Source organism: Pieris napi, chromosome 15 (genome assembly GCF_905475465.1).
Source record: "Pieris napi chromosome 15, ilPieNapi1.2, whole genome shotgun sequence".
NCBI lineage: Eukaryota > Metazoa > Arthropoda > Insecta > Lepidoptera > Pieridae > Pieris > Pieris napi.
Window position 1 is genome coordinate 10185683 of NC_062248.1, and position 21955 is coordinate 10207637.

The window sequence follows — 21955 nt, forward strand, 5'->3', positions numbered from 1 at the left end:
GGGGCGATTTTCTTACTGATGAATGAACTTCACGACTTTCGCTTATAAAATAATGTGTTTTCTATGAAAGTTTATGTCATATTAGATATGGAATAGATTAACAACTAAAATATTAACTTGACTTATTTGTGCGTTTCTAAAACTAAGTGACATAAACCTATAAAAATAAGTGATATTGTACAGTCCCGGAAATTTTATTTGGGCTTTTGATAATTGTCCTGCGTTATTTATATCATGGACGCATATATATATGTAACTTATCTACTATACTATCTTTTCTGAAAAGGTGGAAGCTTGTAGTTTATTGTTTATCAGAATGCCAAATCATAAAATGACTGCTTCACGACTGATTTGAGAGCGACCGCCGATGCGAAAACCGCTATGTGAGTTCGAAAAGTGAGTTACAGAATCGCAGGGCAGTCCAACCTCATGTTTAGTGAGATCTAGTCTGACGTTAACTTACCTTAAATTAAAACTTTCATAAAAATTCAAAAAAAGTCAAAAGTAAAAAATTATTTATTCAAGTAGGTAACACAATGTACACTTATGAACGACAAAAAAGAAATATATATTAAATACTTCCAATTTTACATTAACTGCCAGTTCTCAAATCAAGGGCGTAGAACGGAAGAGAAGAACTGGCAATAAACTCTCCGCCACCCTTTTTAATCGCTAAGTTTTTTGGTTTACACAATGTTTGTAAAGCTGCAACCATTACATCATGATATCTTAAGTAATAAATAATAATAAAATAAATTAAAAACAAAGATTTTTCCTCTATCAGCAGGAGGCAGGGTGAAATAGGAGCACCTCATTTAATTTAATTTAAACATCAGGCTGAAGAAAGTTGTTGGGTGATTGTAGCACATTCTGAATATCGATACAGTTTACAGTTTCGCCGCATCACTACTGTCAGGGCTGGGCCACTTTGTAAATTCGATTACGGTATTCACTTACCATATTGTTAGCTAGTGTCCCACAGGACACAACAGTGTCTCTGTCTGTTCTGTGTAGTGGTACATAGTGCACATCATGAAATAGGATATTAAAAATCAGGTAAGGTTAATTAAAAAAAAACTAATTAATTCTATATTTTAAATTTCATTTGAACTTGAATCGTATTCCAATTTTAAATATTTTTTACTGAAATAGCCAGCTAATAGTAGCGTTATTAAGAAAAAAAAACGAAACGTTTTTAGTTAAGAACCGCTACAACCTGGTGTTCGTCTTGTAGCTACAGCGTGCGACTCTCATCCCTGATGTCGTAGGTTCGATCTCAGGCTGTGCAACAATTGACTTTCTTTCCATGTGCGCATTTAATATTTGCTCGAACGGTGAAGCAAAACATCGTGAGGAAACCGGCTTGCCTTAGACCCAAAAAGTCGACGTGTGTCAGGCACAGGAGGCTGATCACCTACTTGCCTATTAGATTGACAAATGATCGGTATACAGAAATCTGAGGCCCAGACCTAAAAAAAATATTTATTTATTTAAAGAAAAATTTAACAGTGATTTCACATAAACACCACATATAATCTGTGGTAGGCTTAAGTCCTTTGTTTAATCTAAAATGTTAACACCCGTTTAACTGTGCGTAGGCTGGTGACAGGAGTTAATTGTAGGGTAGTACAAAGCTTCGCGGATTTATAATATGAAGGTTTAACTTGAAGTTTCTTTGTGTTATTTATTAGTGTAATTATGAGGCGTAAACCGGACATTTCACTGATAATTTAAACTACATTGATTATAACTGAAAAACCGATACTAATAACTAAATACTTGGTTACAATGTTTTTGTGAATTATTTAATAATTGATTATAATATCAAGACGGATCGATTTGACACGAAGCAAAGAAAACTTTCTTCAATTGTGAACCTCCTACTTCAGGTTTTTGGAGTTAAAACACACCACTACCGAAAAAAATTAAGAACCAACTAGACACAGATTCATATTATATACATAAAAAGATATTGCTAACAACAGCAAAATAAAATAAAAGACAATGAACAATAATATTATTAAAAGGTACACAGCCGCAGGGACCAAACTTTTAAAATTTGTTTTAATTTTCTATTTATTAATTTTTAGTAATTAATAATATGTAGGTTAAGAAGTTTGTAAATACTGAATATTTGTGTTGGATAGAATATGGAAAAACGTACTTCTAAAGAATTTTAATTAATAAGAACAACGTACAAAAAGAGCCCTGCGATTCTGTAACTCACTTTTCGAACTCACACAGCGGTTTTCACATCGACGGTCGCTCTCAAATCAGTCGTGAAGCAGTCATTTTATGATTTGGCATTCTGATAAACAATTAACTACAAGCTCCCACCTTTTCAGAATGCCAAATCATAAAATGACTGCTTCACGACTGATTTGATAGCGACCGTCGATGCGAAAACCGCTGTGTGAGTTCGAAAAGTGAGTTACAGAATCGCAGGGCTGTTACCAATTTCCATGTTTCAACAGCTTTGTGTTTTTTAAGAGTAATAAAAAAAAATCAAGCATTTGCGTCATAACACGCCACAGACAGGTCCCCCAAGCTTTTTATAACAGACAATTCATACGAGAAACTTAAAACAATAAAACGCCAATAATTCCCTTTATGATAGTTTTATTTCCTATACTTTGATAAACTTTGTCCAAGTACTATTTGAATGCGTATGCGACACGTTTTACGACTGAAACGTGTTACAGCTTAACGATTCTTAGTTATTTTTAGAACATTAACAGTATAGAACACTGTACATAGAAGATTTTTTTGATTATTTTATTTTATGGTTTCTTTAAGTGGTTGGATAAACGTCACTTACACCGTGTACGGCCCAGAATAATAAATCTATTAATCTTATTTAATGCAATAGTGTAATAAAATCGATCGATAAAAGCTGACTAGTGCCCAGAGAGCAATGGACCGCTCCATTCATTCCCCAGTATCCTAATCAAATAGAATCACAAAATACGAAGTGACCACAGGGCGATAACTAAGATCAACGAGGCGCTAACCCACGCCTTACAGCTCAAATAGAAATGGACAGGGTGTACAGATTGCAAGGTGTACACCCTGCCCAATATAAAAGATAGACCTCCAGGAGAAACGTGGGAAACACAAGAGTTTTCTGGGGAGAAATAGTGAGAGATGAAAACATATCCAAATTGATAGTTCTGAAGGAGACCTTTATCCAAAAGGGTCCATACTGCAGAGCATGAAGTAATGGAAATAAAAATAATGTAGATAGATAGCTAAACTATCTGATTTGTAATTATCAATAGTATGGAATTAAGTGGCATTATTTTCCATAATAGGCCATACAATGCGAGGCGAGTGAAGAAAATAACCGGTGAAAACAGATAGTCCAGTCCTGCCCTGCGATTCTGTAACTCACTTCACGAACTCACACAGCGGTTTTCGCATCGGCGGTCTCTCTCAAATCAGTCGTGAAGCAGTCATTTTATGATTTGGCATTCTGATAAACAATAAAGTACAAGCTCCCACCTTTTCAGAATGCCAAATCATAAAATGACTGCTTCACGACTGATTTGAGAGAGACCGCCGATGCGAAAACCGCTGTGTGAGTTCGTGAAGTGAGTTACAGAATCGCAGGGCAGATGTTTCCACGCTTTTAGTTAGTTTAGTTACTACAGCTGGGTTTCATCATCGGACGTCGAGGCAGAATATGAATTTCCAGCCGGGTCATCTCGTCCGTCGTACAACTGAGCGTTACGAAGTTTTTGCCGCTCACCACCACTACGTGGAACCTGCTGCCCACTGAAGTATTTCCGAACCAATTCGACTTAGGGTCCAAAAACAAAAAAGTGCGTCAGAAGTCAAACTTCTTTGGGAAAATATTTTTTAAGTCTTGTTCATATACACAGATGTAAAAACTTTAGATTTCCGAGACTTAGAGAGAGGGAAAAAGCAAGATAATTTAATTTAGAAATTTAATGAATTTAATTGTCATTAAAATATTAAGTGTCGAATATTTATACAAATTATAAATTTAATTTATTTCTTCGCTAATAAAAACACGTGGCGTTTTAATTTACAACTCGTCATTTGAGATTTCAATAAATTATTTTGCATAAAATATAAAATACTAATAATTTCATAAATTCTCTTTACGAAATTTTAATTTTAAAATAGAATTTCTATAACGTAATTCGCCCTTCTCACTCTCTCTCAATCGGTCTCAACACTCTCTTCCTTATCTTCGACAAAAACTCTGCACATCTTCGTGACGCTAATAATTATTGCGTTTCACCCGTAAAAATTTTACTCTCATGCGCCTAAGGAAGTTTCACTTCATAAAGGGTAACTCAAAGCATTCGGTCGCCACGTGATACTTTAGAATTCTATAATTACAATGAGAGTAAGGTTAGTGTGTCAGGGTGTGCAGTAAGTCGACCTTAAGCAGAGATTATTTACAAATTGGATAACGAGTTACCAGCCAATAGTGTATAGTGCATAAACGTGACACAAGATGTTTTCTATACTATCTATACTATAATATTATAAAGAGGAAAGGTTTGATTTTTTGTTTGTTTGAAATGAATAGGCTCCGAAACTATTGGACCGATTTCAAAAATTCTTTCAACGGTGAAAGAATTTTTGAAATCGGTCGGCAAGCTACACTATTCCCGAGTAACATAGGCTATGTTTAATTTTCAAAAAAATTAGGGATGCTTACTAAAACTTGAATAATCTAACCCAAGGTGTAAAAAAATAAACAAAAAACTTCCTTCAATCGCGTGCGCTGCGAAAACTATTAATGATAGAACAAAATGATGTATTAAAATTTTTCAGGACATCTGTATCTTTTATAGTTACGTCACAATAAGCGTCCTTTTATTAATTTTTTTTTTATTAAAATACCACCGCTAGAAAAGGCTCTTTGTTCGTACCTAGGTATTGATCCTTATCAAAATAAATACCAACGTTTCACATAAGCTACAATTTAATGGCATAACCACCAAAAAAGCATGGTGGATTAGTGTTCTCCTGCCGTTTCTCTTGAATAGTTTACTACTATGTAATATAACAAAAATCTTAGCCACAGCAACGCTTGGCCGAGTCTACTAGTACTTTATAAAGTTGAATGTAATTCCGAACACTGTGTTCAGGCTGTGCTGGTACTGGCTAGATCGTTTCAAGACTTATAACTCATGGATATTTTCATATTTTTATTGAAGTTCACCATATGACATATCATATGCAATGCTATATCTATAGTAACCTATCAATTCTAATATACATGACAATTATGGTGATAAATGTTACAAAAATTAAACAGTACAAAATATTTAAAAAAAACATTTGTAATTTTAGATAACAATCAGCTAAAATTACTAGTAAATAACTAATAATTACTAGAAAATAGCGGGATTAGGTATCAGATATGTTAAATTGATCAGCCCACTATTAAGCTCAGCTAAGTATTGTTTATTCTGTTATATTCGCGAAGGATTCAACTCCTAGTTTGGTTTTGATTATCTTATAACCCAAATTGAACTGTTTCTTATATGTGTGTATAACCCACTATGTTAAAACAGTTACATTTCAACATACTTTTGAAATTAGCTTAAGTTCCTTCAAGAAAGGATTCCCCCATTTAAAAAGTGTTGCCACTTTAATTCCATACTATCAAAAATTACAAATCAGATCGGTGTTAGTTAGCTATTGTATATATTCTTCCCACTACTTCGTGTACTGCATGGACCCATTTTGGGTAAAAACTTCCTCCTGGACTTTCCATTTGGGTTTGTTCTTTGCTCCATCCAATCACACTATGCAATTCTCTCAAGGTGTTAAGAGTATAACATAGAGTGTGGCAACATACAATCATTTCAGTCGTGTCATTTCTATGCTGTGTAATTTTTGATGTACCAAAAACTTTACATCTTACGTTCTATAAAGCAAACATAAAAATCTTGATAACGTCTCGTGGTAAATAAAATACGCATTAAAATTGTGAGCGTCAGTTTATATATAAACAAGGTTTATGTATTGCGGTGAAGATGGTTGAATTCGGAAATATGCAAGTTTTTTTGAAGTTATACTTCTTTAGGCGCGTTATGAAAAATTGATGAGAGTGAAATTTTACGATGCGCGCGCATCGTGACACAAAATTAACAGAATGAAGTTGCCCACGGAAGATGCTACGGCATTGGACATAATTTAAAAACAACATTCTAATTTCGAATAATAATAGAATTTATGTTACACTTAATGTAAGAGAATAATAATATTTATTTATTTAATTTTTAAAATGTAAACTGAACTATAGACTATAATGACTCCTTTTCCAGCCTTTGATTATTTAATTATTTCATCAAAAACTATTTTTAATAATGCCAAAGTATAACTTCTTATGCGCGTACATAAGTAGTAAGTACACGCACCCTTTTTTTTTAATTTGTCTCTGCACATACATTATGATCTAGGCTAACTAATTTGTAGTTTAAATCTAGTCAAATTTACAAAAAGGAAATTTGTTCGGTCTATACTTGAGCTTCGAACGTCAAGGCAGCTCCGCTACTCTAAAGTAAACAAAGAAAAAACAAAACGTAGTTTTTAATTATATATTTAATTAAAATTAAAAAAAATTTAAATTAAAATTAGTTTTTATTAAATACATGTGTCTTTCTTATAGTTTATGTTCTCGTCGTGTGATTTTCCGGTAAATTTGACTTGTAAAAAGCCTCTTTTCTGAGGAAACTCATTTGTATCATTTGCTGAGTGCTAGTATCATGATTAGCTATCAACAGCACATGGCTATCTCCTTTGATCTGAACGATTAATTTGTTTACATGACTCGGTTCGTTTCACTGTAGAGGCTATAGTGAGAGCGGGTTTAAAACTGTAATAAAATTGTTACACTTACAATTGTAGAAAGGAAGAATTTCTTTAGCCACAAGCTTTATTACACTTTGTAAGATATAATGTTAATAGAAATTACATAGAATTATTGTTTTGAGCAGAGTTGGCCTAGTGGCTTTATTGTGCGATTTTTATCCATTAGGTTGTAGGTTCAATCCCCGACTCAGCACCTACACACACACACACACACACACACACTGACTTTCTGTCTATGTGTGACTTTTCATCTAACATTCGTTATAACGGTGGAGGAAAATATCGTGAGTAAACCGGCTTGCCTTAGACCAAAAAGTTGGCGTGTGTCAGGCACAGGAGGCTTATCACCTACTTGCCTATTAGTTTGACAAATGATCATGAAACAGATACAGAAATCTGAGGCCCAGAACTAAAAAGGTTGTAACGCCACTGATTGTATTACTAAAGAAATGTAATTAATAAAATCATGTATAATAATACATATCGTAAATTTCATTACTATATAGAAAGCTAGGTCCTACGCCTGCTATCGTGATACTCCAGCCGTGTAGGAAATCCGACACCATAGTACCACCAGTTACCACCAAGTGTAAAGTGTGGTTCTTTAGATAACGTATCTGGCCCACATGGGACTACCTAAATACACCGAAGCTGTGTTGAACTCTACCTTTATTTATTAGTCCTAAACCAACATGTATGCTTAAAAAATGCAAGAAAATACATTTCACAAATTTTATAAACATACGCATCAATTATATTAGAACATAAAAATTCCAAAATAGCAAGAAAATATGAAACACAAGCAAACAGCAAAGGAAACGAAATAGAAACTTAAACTTAGAAGTGTTAAATGCCGGTCATAATCGTTTGCAAATAATAAAAAAGTCAAAAACAGATTTTATATCATAAGAAAAACACAAATTTAGCACTGGGAACCCACCCAAAATGCAAGCGTTTAAATGATTTCCATCCAAGATCTCTTTACAAATCGTAGCAAATAAAATTTTCTATTTCAAAATGATTTTTCAAAGCATTCAGCAATTTAGTACCTAGTTTAGTTATTCCACCGTGGCATAGTGGTTAAGGTATATGATGATGATGACCACAGAAGCTTCAATCTCCCTCCTTATCAGAATGCCAAATCATAAAATGACTGCTTCACGACTGATTTGAGCGCGACCGCCGCTGCGAAAACCGCTGTGCGAGTTCGAAAAGTGAGTTACAGAACCGCAAGGCTATAATTCACTGTACAACGTTAGAAGCCACAATTGATAATCACTTAGTCTATCACTCCTCTATAATTATAAGTATCATCATCACCATCAATGGTTATAGCCCCTAGTAGGCCTCCTCAAGTACGCTTCACCATCGCAATCTATCCAGTGCTTCCCGCGTCCAATTCGAACCCCAATTGTTTCGAGGTCCTTGACAAATCCAAGTATAAAAATCTTTAATATATGCAAATATAAATATACATATACATCTTTCACCAAAAAGTCGTGACCTCTATATTTCACTCATAACTATATTAGTCTGTCAATACGATAAAAATTCTTCGAATCCTGAGTCATAAGAAAATTTATACAAGCTACTCGCATCGGCTTCGCACTATACTTTTACTTTACATTGTAAAATCAAATTACTGTTTTTTACTAAAATAAATAAACATATATTTCCGTGATGCTTACTTCAGCAAATCAAAATAAAAATCTTCAATAGTATTTATAAGTTGGGGCGATATATAGGCGATATGTACGGGGTCACGCGCCCCTACGCTTTTGTTGTCGTGAATGACGTTTTTTACAATTCGATCTGAAGCTTCTTTATATTGTATTGTTATTTGTTAAATAGAAAAATAGCATAGTAGAGGCGAGACGACTCGCCCCAACCCGCCTATGAATATATATAGATATAATATACATAATATATTCTTAATATAATTTAAGGTACCTGCGTATACCTATAGATTTTCTTACATTATTTTCCTTACTTTTCTTGGAGTTGTATTAGTTTATTTACGTTTACGTTTCAAGAATTGCATCAAACGAAATAGTATACTTTTTTTTAATAAAATTATTTTTTGTATTAATATTAATATTTTTTTCAATTTTAAAAATAAAAATCTATTTCAACATTATAGATAATTTTATTAATAATGAAACAAAAAGAAAAAAATAAAACTATCAAAATTATATAATTCTCAAACTTCATTAATAATTATAATAATAATGATTTATTTATTACTTTAATTGCAGTTATATTCTTAATATATATATATTTGTATAAAAATTTGAAAAATAGCAAAATGTCTATAGAAAACGTCCTATTTTGTTATCAATTAAGTTTCCTTTTTATTTAATTATGTAAATTGTACCTACTGTATTTCTGTAAATAAAATAAAACTCATTTATTAAGATAAAGATTTATTGCGTTATTTACTGAAGCGCTAATTACAACAAAGAAAATAGAAGTTTTATTGCACATGAAAAGCTTTTCTTAATACAGACAGTTATTACAAAATTTGTTAAACGTATTGGGAAATGACAGGAATAGTACCCATCCGTCAGTTAGTAGAGCGCTTAAATTAGATGCGCGCGCGTCGGTTCTTTATTTGTTTATAGTGATTTTGTGTAATAAAGTATTTGGATGTTTTAAAATGAAGCGAAGAAAACGCAGCCGTCGTATACGCATTAGATTTGATATGAATGAGGTATTACAGTTAATTTTTTTTTCACTTTTTTTTATAGTTAATAAAAAAAAATACAATATACGACCTCCCGAGTGAAAGCCTCCTCCAAATTCCACTTGTCTCTCATCCTCGCCACCATTTGCCAATCATTCCTCGTTTTCCCTTTTATTCCACCTTCCCAGGTTTCTGGTGGGAATACTTTCTTCTCCCCACTTGGCCATTTCAAGTACTTCATTCAAGTCTTTTTGACACATCTGTCATCACAAACGCGGGCTCACTTCCACTGAAACTTTTTAGAATGTCTTTTTCAATAAATACTTGGTCTGGCCATAAATACTGTTACAATTAAAAATAAACAAAATATTACATTTGAATTTGGAATCTGTCATTTTTATATGATTGTTCATTATGTTTTCTTATTTTGGCGCCAATACATTGTACAATATTTTGCGGTATTAAAATGGAGTGTGGTGATAGAGATAACCCAATCGCTGTGATTGCATTACACAAAGTAGGTATGGAGCCAAATTAATTTTTAAAACTCTCCATACGCTTGGTATTAGTCAAATATTTGTATACCGGGCTAAGAATAGGTACAATGTGACCTCCTCTGTTTGCAGCAGTAAGTTAAAGCAGTAAGGGAAAGAATTCAAAGTAATCCGAAAGCAAAAGATTTTATGATTGAAGATAGCACCTAGAACCATGTCGCGTATTTTAAAAGACGACTTAGGACTGTAGCCTATAAGAGACGTACTGGTCATTTCTTAAGTGGTAACTTCTTTTTTTTCTTTTTTTTTTAAATACAATTCACACCAATTGACCTAGTCCCATGCTAAGCTGGTGAAGCTTGTGTTATGGGCAACTAGGCAACTAGGCAACGGATATACATACATATTATAGATAGATATACATATAAATACATATTTAAACACCCAAGACCTAAGAACAACACCAAATGCTCATCACATCGATGTTCGCCTCAGCCGGGGATCGAACCCGGGACCCATGGAATCGCAGTCAGGGGTACTAACCACTAGACCAATGAGTCGTCAAATTAATTTCCTTAATTTCCAATTTAAAAAAGAATACGGTGGTAAAATCGAAACAACTACTGAAGCAGTACGCAAAGGGAGGTAACATATTTTTTTTTTACGAATGAGAAATTTTTTATAGTTCAGCAACATTTTAATAAACAAAATAACCGTATTTATGCTCAAAGCTCTATTTTACTATTTTCTATACTATTCGGGCACATTCATACTTATGTGTACTACAAATAGTAATTTGTGCGCAATTAATATTCATTCATAGCCAGCCTTCGAAAACACGACCTCAGAGTGACTCGTGTCTAGGGTTAACTCACTATCATTACAAGCGCTAAGCCGAAAAATAAATCATATCAGATTACACTGACATCAAGATTCGTCTTATTATGAGAAACCGAAATAAACATCAGATTTCCCCTTTTATGCGACTCAATTTTTCAAGATATACTCAGTGAACTGTCAGAGCATTGTTAGAGAATCGCGTTCGTTTTCTTTACCAACAGCAGTATAACACACACACACACACACACACACACACACACAAACAGAACAGTAAAACACCTCTCACACTTTGAAATCAATTTTCCTTTACTTTATAATTTATGAATGGTTTTTTTTTCTCTCAGTGTTTGCTAGAAGTGCTTGTCAATGTGTAGCATTTTATTTTTCTTGTACCAATGTATCTGTGAGCGTTAGCAAGCTTTTGTAAATATGAAAAAGCTTTTGATTACATGCATATCTGAAACATTAATAATTCAAACCAAAATATCAATTATTCATGTACTACACTTTTGAACAAAAAATAATGATTTCAAATTTACATTTACTGCCAGTTCTCTTAGGGCGTAGAACGTTAATCGCAAAGGTTTTTTACAAAATATTTGTAAGCTAAAACTATTACACCATGCTCCTCACATCTTAAAGCAATTAATTATAATAATAAAAAGAAATATGAAAACCGTTTCACCTCTATCAGCAAGACACGAAGAAATAGGAGCATGTACTACTGCGGGAACAATAACCAAACACGTAATATAAAATCGTAAGAAAGTCTGAAGTATAGGGATACATGTACAAATTATATGGCAAGTCCAATTGGTCAAATCGGTAACTATAGTATTGCCGATACGACGATACGATGTAGATATTGCTAAGGACAGAAATAACCAGAAAGATAATAAACATGAAACATAAATAATGATTGTCTGTGCATGTACGATAATGTAATAAATGATAATATTATAGTGATAAATATAATAGGAAATTTCTTATTAACATTTATCACCATGTGAATATATATATGTATATGTTTGTACAAAGTATGTGTATAAAATAAGGCCCGCGCCACAAGAGTCGGGGATATTAAGAAATTTAAAAATGAAAATATAAAAAAATCGTGATAAAAAATCTAGATAAAATTATAATAATAGTAGAATATATAATAATAGAATATAAACAAATAAAATAAAAGTAAACTAGAACAAAAAACTTATGTTTAAATAAGCTCATAGTGTATATTATTTGTAACACAATAAACACACAAAAAGGCGTCAAGCGTAAAAACTTATGCTTAACAACCGAATATTTTTATCATTAATTATTTCCGTGGAATAGCTTAGGAAAAAAAAGCATAAAATGTATTATAAATAATAGATAAAGTTTCTTAATAGATAATCATTTTTAACGAGTTAAGTTATGTGGATAGAAACATATTAAAAATTACATGACTTTAGCAAGCACATACACATATTCCACATAATTTTATATATACACATTTTATTCAGACCTTGTAGTCTAATGTTATTTCTTAAAGAATATTATTGTTTATATTTAATTGTTTGTAATATAATTATTATATATTTTAGAATAGATAGCGTGTAAATGATTTGACTTTAATAAATAAACAAAATATTAAGTAAAGCCACCGTAAAAGCCTTAACAGATGTCCTGTTGACACATCGTTCACAAACAAGTGACACGTATTTCTCAGTAATGATCTACACCTTTGTGGCGACAGTTTTACGAACAAAATATGCTTATGGTAAGTTTATAACCCTTACAAAATAGACTGTATAAGTAAAAATTAATAAGACTGGGCCACACACATCCTATTTTAAATTATGTTTACAGACCTGACTTTGGTGAATATTTTGTGTGCTTAATTTTCATTTAGTTTAATAATTAATGTAGACCGTTTATTTAAAAAAATCATAAATAAAAGACACCGCAATGGAGTAGTTTACATTACAAAAACGTCATATACGTTCTCTCTCTCTCTCTCTCTTCAGTCGGTAGCTCATGTCTGTTTCCATCGGTTTCTGTCCAGTGTCTCTCTTACAACAGTGTGTTTTGAGGACGATAAGTCACTTCATCTGGTGGGTGAACGGTCTTTTGTGTTACCAACCACGATCAGTTTCACCAAGTTTTTATTGTTTCTGCGCATTGAATGGCTAACACATGATGTAATTAATAAATAATAGTGATATTATTAAAAATGATTAAATTCTTGGTCCTAACCTTTCTCTTTTTAACTGGAAGAAAGTATTATTTTCTCTTAATTTTTACGACACGGAACAAATCAAACAATATTAATGGCATGTCATTTGAAAAAAAATGTAATAAATTATTGTGATTAGAAATTATTATACGCCAAACATGTGTATAATTAAGTGCAGAATAATTTATGCTGAATATTAATAGGTTATGATATTAATAGGCATATTAATTAAAATTTACATGATTGTCAAAATTTGCGTGTTAAGTATAAATAATATATTTGTAATGGAAAATATATTGCTAAATATTGATATGATATTATGAACAAAATAAAATTGTTGTTAATCTCTTTAATAAAGGCTCTATACATTTTGTGTGAGACTTCTACATATTTTAATTAATATTTTTTTCAGCTTAGTCTGAAGTCGGTTTTTGGTTCTAAGACATCCTTATAATGCTTTATTTTATTGGTTTAAATGCGCGTATATAAATAAAATTAATAAGTGCACGGTCCGGTAATCAACTTATGACCACAGAGTCCAGAATTGTTTAAAAATAAATTTACACCTCTACTAATACATCACCAAAAATTTTTTGAAAATTAATTCAATCAAATGTCACCATTTAATTATCAATGTATCCAGAAGTTTTTAGTCGTCTTTTGTTTTTCAATAATCAGGGGGGGGGGAACAACGTAAAACAAATGAGACACGACAAAATTAAAATTCTACGTCCGTTTGTACACAAGCAAACGCATGCTTCAGTTCATATATTCAGAATAGTTTCATGTCTCTAGGACACGATGAACCGCGGCTCCAGGGAGGAGCTTCTCGGCAGCTCCCAGGAAGCCCTGCGGAACAGCCAGCATGACCTCAGGAACGTCTACGAGCGCCCACTAACGAGAGAAGAGAAGACATTTCTACTTAACGCCGATCGGGGAGACTATGCAACTGTAAAACGGTAGGAACTACACATGTTTATCTATTACTAGCTGATCCAGCAAACGTCGTTTTGCCATGTATATTTAAAAAAAAGTAGGTGTTGATCGTAGAGGGGTGAAAAAAGTAGGGGTTGTATGTATTTTTTAATGCTGTATCAAAAAAAAATAAAAAAACAAAATTTATCTAAAAATTTCAAAAATATAATTTAGGGGTCGACTACCCATTTAGGGGGATGAAAAATAGATGTTGTCCGATTCTCAGACATACCCAATATGCACACAAAATTTTATGAGAATCGGTCAAGCCGTTTCGGAGGAGTTTAACTACAAACACCGCGACACGAGAATTTTATATATTAGATTAAGTTATATTTTATTTATTAACACTTCTCCTTCAAAGTTTACTTTATTAATAACCAAAATACCGGTAACAAGCGATCACTCCAATAGAGAGGAAGAGAGAAATAAATACAAATAACAGTTTAGAACCGGACACTGAAATTTAAAAAAAAATCTACATGTGGAATCACAAAAAAGGTTTTAAAACACGCAAATCGCCATGCTTATAAAACTAAGAAAACCTGGGTGAGCAAAATGTACAGCTTTAGCTCGAATATGTCTATTAGAAAAAACAAATGATCTCGAACAGCCTTGCGATTCTGTAACTCACTTTTCGAACTCACACAGCGGTTTTCACAGCAGTCATTTTACGATTAGGCATTCTGATAAACAATAAACAACAAGCTCCCTCCTAGTATTGTCTTTTATTGACACAACTTTTAGACATAGAAAAACACTTTTTTAACGGATTTGAAGTTATACGGAATAGAGGACAGTGGACACCGTGAGCCACACAACTCACACAACGCGATTCTGTGACTCACTTTTCGAACTCACACAGCGTGAGTTCGAAAAGTGAGTTACAGAATCGCAAGGCTGATACCGAATTCTGAGATTCATGTCGATGATGGATTTAATTAGCATTAAATATTTTAGCATCTGCAATTAAGCCTATCCATCGAAAAGTTTAAAAAAAAATTTATTTATTTACAAAACTTATATATTTTATTTATTAATAAACAATATAGAGCATGGCAAGACACTCGCGGCCCATCTTATTATGTGCCGTGGCTATCAGAATCCTTACTTTAAAAATTACTATTAATATGATTGTAGCTTCTGACATTCAACATGCCCTTCTAACTTTGCAATCAATATCGTTTTAATTTCGATTCAATCAGAAGCCGCCAAGAAACAAATGCCAGGTCGTTGTAAGGGAATCACTATAACAGCATAATCTTGTTTGTCTCCTCGTGCATTTGTATGTCACGGTTAAAAGTAATGCCATTTATCCGGATAGACTGTATTTAATTGCCTTGGATTAAATGATTTAGGTTACTGTGCTAAGACATAACTCTGAAGCCGAGCTGATTTTTACACGACTCTACTAATGAATTGTCTATTGACTGATATATTACTGTATATTTAGGCTGTAATATATAAAGAGTAGTGTAACTAACAACAACAACAGTGGCGATACAACCGTTTTGAAGTTATACTTCTTTAGGCGCGTTATGAAAAATGGATGAGAGTGAAATTTTACGATACGCGCGCACCGTGACACAAAATTAACAGAATGAAGTTGCCCACGGAAGATGCTACGGCATTGGACATAATTTAAAAACAACATTCGAATAATAATAGTATTTATGTTACACTTAATGTAAGAGAATAATAATAAATCTTTATTTTTCAAATGTAAACTGAACTTTATTGACTATAATGACTCCTTTTCCAGTCTTTGATTATTTAATTGTAATTAATTATATGCATGCAATCAAAAACTATTCTCAATAATGCCAAAGAAGTATAACTTCCTACGCGCGTACACTCACCTTTTTTTTAGATTGGGCCTCAAATTTTTATGTATCTGTTTCATGATCCTTTTATCCCTAAGTAGATGATCAACCTTCTGTACCTGTACACGCTGTCACATTTTTGGGCTTAAGACACGTAGGTTTCCTCACGATGTTTTCCTTCACCGTTCGAGCGAATATTAAATAGACAGAAAGTCCATTCAAGCACAGCCGGTGATCAAACTACGACCTCAAGAATGAAAGTCCGCTCTAAAGAGTAGTGTAAACCCAATTATAGATACAAGTTGTGTCAAATAACATTTCGTAGTCTTGGCGAGAATTAATTACCGTATTTACGTAACACATCGTTTAACTATTGAGTGTTACGTATAGAACAAATTCTTATTCTCTTATTGGCATTTTTAATTATATATAATACATTCATAATTTCGAGAACTCGCCAAAACTCATCTCTAGGCAAGATGGCGTAAACAAACTTTTTGGCGTGTTAGTTATGATTATTAAAATACACATATCATGATTCGATTAAAGTCAGTCACGAAATTGAACCAAAACACTCCAAGATATATTAATAACAAGCATGTTGCATGGTCAATTCGATTAATCTGTTCGTGAATTATTATAAATAATTTACAGATTACGATGTGTATCAATAAAACTTATTTTTCATACTGTCAAAAAGACTATTGTGGTCAGAGACAACCACATCAAGACATAATGAAGTACATAATTAAGTCTAGGCCGGTTGCTGAAATTGGTACTACCGTCGTCATTTTGGCGCATACAATAAATAGTTTTACTATCTACCAACATCTAACAAAAAATATATATATATGTTTATAATGGAACATAAGATACACGTATCGCTGATTCCAGGTCATTAAATTTGAATTTGTAGGCATCCCTACTCATCGGCAAAGAAGACAGAGGGTGTAGGCCGAGAGAAAAAGCCGGCATAAAAAAACTCTCGGTACACTTTTAAAATAGCAAATCAAAAACCCAACTAAAATCTATAACTGTTTATTCCTTACATTATTAATTACAACGGCAAAGTTTTAATTATCGAACGGTTCTGATTGCTAGGTATCTTAAAACCTATCATATCAGTTGTTAGGTACAGTTTGTGTTACATTTATTTAAGCCGAGAACTGTATTTTCTAGATACTAGTATACATTTTTTTATTAAGACATTTCAATAAATTATTAAATTAGCCTGTGTGTCTTCAAATTATTCCCCTTATAATGGTTAACTTTTATTTACTGGCAATAATAAGGACCAAAACAGCTACGCTTTTACCGGCCAAGAATAGTATGTGTATGGCATTGTATAATGTGATATTATTATGTTGCCATATCTGCGCCATCCATAGATTATATTTACCAACTCATAGAAGATAAAATATTGACTTAATAAGTTTTTTTAATGATTTAAGTGGTATTTCCTGATTGCCGTGGCTTTAATAGACCCTTTAATTAATTAAATCAATTGTTTTTAGGTTGATAGACGAGTATGCATCAAAACCAGATGTATTGGATATCAACTGCGTAGACCCACTGAACAGGTCAGCGCTCATCGCTGCCATTGAAAATGAAAACATCGAACTTATAAGACTTTTCCTCGAAGCTGGCATCAAAGTTAAGGTAATTAAAAATTCTCGCCACCTCCGTTATTTAAATTGCTTACTTTTCTGTGACACCTTGCGTGATTTGGCTCATCACTACATATTTTGAAACAATATCCATCGGATATGATCGATGGAAACATATTGCACAGACTTTCATGCTTTTCACAAGTAGATTATGAGGTAAGGTATAATATTTCAAGTCTTTGGATAAATTGGTTGGAATATAAGGATATGTTTGAAAGTCAGATGAAACACGTAACCGCGATATGCTTCTCCCTTGTAAAAAAACTGGCCGCAATATCGTATAGAACATTAATATGTATTTCTTTACTGACGAGTCATAAGTGTACATAATGTTACCTATGTGACATATGTATGATGTATATGTATGATGAAATTATTTTTTATATTTTTTTTTATAATTTATTTATTTATTTCGTGATCCTAAAGTTAATAAATAATAACAAACAATTACACTGAAAATATAGCCAGAGATGGAATACATAATATTTTACTACAAAAAGGTTCAAATTGTTCAAAAGGAAACAAACAATAAAAATTATTCAATACATTTAACTAAGTGATGCCTAATTTGGCTGTGATGTGTGATGTTGTGAAGGTGAGGGTAAGTACGTGAAGGTGAGCATGTGGGGTATGCTCACGATGCAGGTGATTGTGCGCTTTGGATATTCTTAATAATCCTTTTAACCATATTCCGTGATGGCTTAAACAAGTCAAGGCTTAAATATTGGTCGTTGTATGTCCGGGCTGCGCGATACAAAACTGAGTTTTTTGAGTAGTTATATAAATAAAAAAATGTAGAACAGCTCGGTAGCGGTTCTTGGATGGATGATCAAATAAATGAAACAGCATGGTCGAAGCTAAGTGTCAACTGTCTTTATTCGTTTTAAACTAGGCCTTATATCTAACATAAAATTCAGAGGTTGCGACGCTGACGTAACAAAATCTGTGTATCTGTGTTTTTATGTAATAGGAGGTAAATAGGAGGCTCACCTAAACTAAACCTATTTTATTTATTTACTAAGAAGATTTACAGCACAATACAGAAATAGATGTATATATATAACATTGTGGGCCAATGAAAAATCTTCACATATCAAATTTTCCATATGTACGCTCCGCGATTATGAAAAATACCAAATAAGTAGGTACTCTTAAAATAGCACAACATGAAAATAAAATAAACACACAGGCTAGAGCGGGAGCACAAGAACAAGCATAATTAGTTTTTTTTTTGTAAATAAGTAATAATAAATAATAATATATCAATGTCAACAGTTAACACATTAAATCTGTTCGCTGCTCCAACCATGAAATTGCTCCCTCTATAATTGTACTATATCTACATATAATATGTTCATGTTTCTTAGCGTTTTGTTACATGTACGTAGGTTTATTTTGCTTAATAGCTCGGTACAATCGACCGTACCAGTAGCTATTTTCATTAGGTAGACAGTGTCCGCAATATCACGTTGTGACAAGTGACTAAGAGACACATCTGTCAAAGAATATAAGTGATGTCGATCTATTGGACACTCTCGGAAACGAGAATGTTATATTTATGAATGTATGAAAAATTAAGGTGCTCATTTATTACTACCAAAACTGACATTTTACAATTGATTGGCTACATGTTATTGTTAACATTTCGTTTGCGGTTTTTATTAACTACTATATATGTAACTTAACTAACGTTATGTTACATATATTTAAAAAAACCTGTCTTGGCCTCAGATTTCTGAATCTGTTTAATTATTATCATTTTTTAAATCTAATATGCAAGTAGGTGATCAGCCTCCAATGCCTGATACACGCCGTCTACTTTTTGAGTCTAAGACATGTCGGTTTCCTCACGATGTTTTCCTCGTTCTAGCAAATGTTAAATGCGCACATAGAAAGAAACTCCATTGGTGCACAGCCGGGGATCGAACCTACAACCTCAGGGATGAGAGTCGCACGCTGAAGCCACTAGGCCAACACGGCTTCTATATGTATATATTGTTGCAAAATAAAAACTAGGCGGTATTGTAGTCAGTAGAAATTGAAGTAGGAAAAATCATTCCATTAATTTACATGTTTATAGACATAGCGTGAGTCATGTAAACAAAAGCTTAATTTGCTAAGTAATGATTGTCGTAATACATTGGGTCATTTAAATTCTACATACATTTAATTGCTATTTTACGACGCCTCTTTGAGATGAAGTTTTTAATCGAAGAAGATTCTCGTAGCTGGCGTTTTAAGAGGATGGCGCAGTTTCTTGCCTTCTTCTCGACCTCTGCTCTACCAATTTCCTCTTCTTTTTTAATAGAGCAGGGTAAACGGACAGGAAACAGGAAACCTGATGTTAAGTGATACCGCCCATAGACACTCTCATTTCAGAGAGCGTTGCTAGCCTTTAAAGAATACCGATGGTATGCTCTTTTCTTAAACCCTACGTTGAATTTGGAAATAAATGTATATAAATAATATAAAAGAAGTTGGTGTGGTGGAAACACAAACTGGACAAAGTTTTTCTGTCCACCAGGATTTCGAATAGATTTAAATAATTAACTTATATCAGCCGATGACACATCATAACATTATATAACCAATAAATTGCGCGTAAAACGTCAAAATCCAATTGAAACATTGACGCTTCATAGATAGCCGCTGCAAGAAACCTGTTCTTGACGAGAATTCTCATTCGAATACAAAATGTATTCCTATATGCGAATAAGAATTTAATGAAGATGATGATATAATTTATAATTGTTTGATTTATGTAATGATTTTTGAAGTTATAATTCTTTTGGCGCGTTAGGGAAAAATGATGAGAGTAAATTTTTTCAATGCGCGCGCACGCCGTCACAAAAAACCGACACCCGCACACCGTCACAAAAAACCCACACCCTGAAGTTAGCATAGTCAACATATTAAAATAAAGAATGTCCATTTCTTTAATAATGTAGAATTTTTTTGTGATATTTAAATAAACCTTATTTAATGCGTTGGGTAAAACTTTCAATGTATTAAATACCTTTTTTTCTTCTATTGTTAGTGTCGTGTTTTCTACGTTGAATCAGGCGAAAGATAATTTTTTTTTTAATATTTTTACTTGTTACGCCAAAGAAGTATAACTTCCAGCGCGTGCATGTATTTTTTAAATTTAATATTGTTTCTTGTTATATTAGAAACAAGTGCAGCTGGTAGCGATTTTATAAAAAATTATATATAAAAAGTATAATTAGAAACTGAGGAAAAATATGATGACATTTCAAATATTGTCGTATATGTATCTACTTATAGTAACACGTTGATTGCCGCAAGCTCGGTATAATTGTGTTACGGTGTGCTGCACTCACTCATAACTTTATTTTCTAAGCGGAAACTTCACTTAAAATTGTCGCAAATTTTTCCTTATTTTTCTTAACGTCAACACGATTATCGAGGCTAAAAATAACGTGTTATAACGCGATAAAAATCACCGATAATTTAACAAATTTTATAGAGTTTAATAAATAAGATTTTACTAAAAATATTTCTCCTCATTTTTTATTTATATGCATTTCTAATCACCCAAATCTACTTTTATAATTGATGGGAAAAGCTACAACTACTGAACTGATCGTAAAATTTATTTCACCTAAAACAAACCTACATTAACAGCGAGTATATGTGTAATCAATAGGAGCGAAGAGTCAATATTTTTTTTTGAAATAACGACAAAAATCCTTTTGAGATCTTCTCTCTAAACGCGTTGTGTGGAAATCAAACTCACTAACTACGGATTTAAATTGAAGAATAATTTTAATGCTGGATAGTATCCTATTGAGAATGGCTTTAGGCTGTTATAACATTAAACATTGCCATAAGGCTCGCAAACGCGTTGCCGAGCTATTAAGAATTGGTACGCTATTTTCTAGAAGGACCCTAAGTCAAATTGGTTCGGATATACTTCAGTGGGCAGCTGGTTCCACATAGTGCTGGTGCGTGACAGAAATTGCCTTACGAAACGCTCAGTTGTGAAACCACGGACGTCAATGTTGTATAGAATGGAAAATAAATATGTATTAACAGAAATGCGGACATATAGAGGTTATACAAGCAACATAAATCGTTTACATATAGTGAATCCATACTGAAATATATTTCACTTACAAATCATATTTTGCGTCTTCAGAGATGCGACTGAAAACTATCAATTGATTTCCCTAAGGCGTATACAGGTCTTTTGTATTGTAAAGACATAGTTTTATTGAATTGTATAAGATTTTCGATCGAGTCAAATATTTTAGACACATATCCAAAATTGCTAAAAGGCCAGCCTTTTAAATAATGACAATAATTTGTATCTATCTTTGGCCATTGACTTATTGATTTCGTTTACGTATGTTACAGATAACATTAATTAACAACAATTA

At 32.8% G+C, this 21955-nt stretch overlaps 1 protein-coding gene across 2 annotated transcripts in view; it reads left to right on the forward strand.

Moving 5' to 3' along the window:
- Positions 1 to 950: 950 nt before the first annotated feature.
- LOC125056659 (transient receptor potential protein) overlaps positions 951 to 21955 on the forward strand; it is a 39846-nt gene continuing 18841 nt past the window's right edge. For both annotated transcript variants that reach the window (XM_047659901.1, XM_047659902.1), the window contains exons 1-3: positions 951 to 1056; positions 13886 to 14049; positions 17403 to 17547. In XM_047659901.1, coding sequence (XP_047515857.1) covers positions 13892 to 14049; positions 17403 to 17547 — 303 coding nt within the window. In that variant the 5' untranslated portion in view covers positions 951 to 1056; positions 13886 to 13891. The remainder of the gene's footprint in view (positions 1057 to 13885; positions 14050 to 17402; positions 17548 to 21955) is intronic.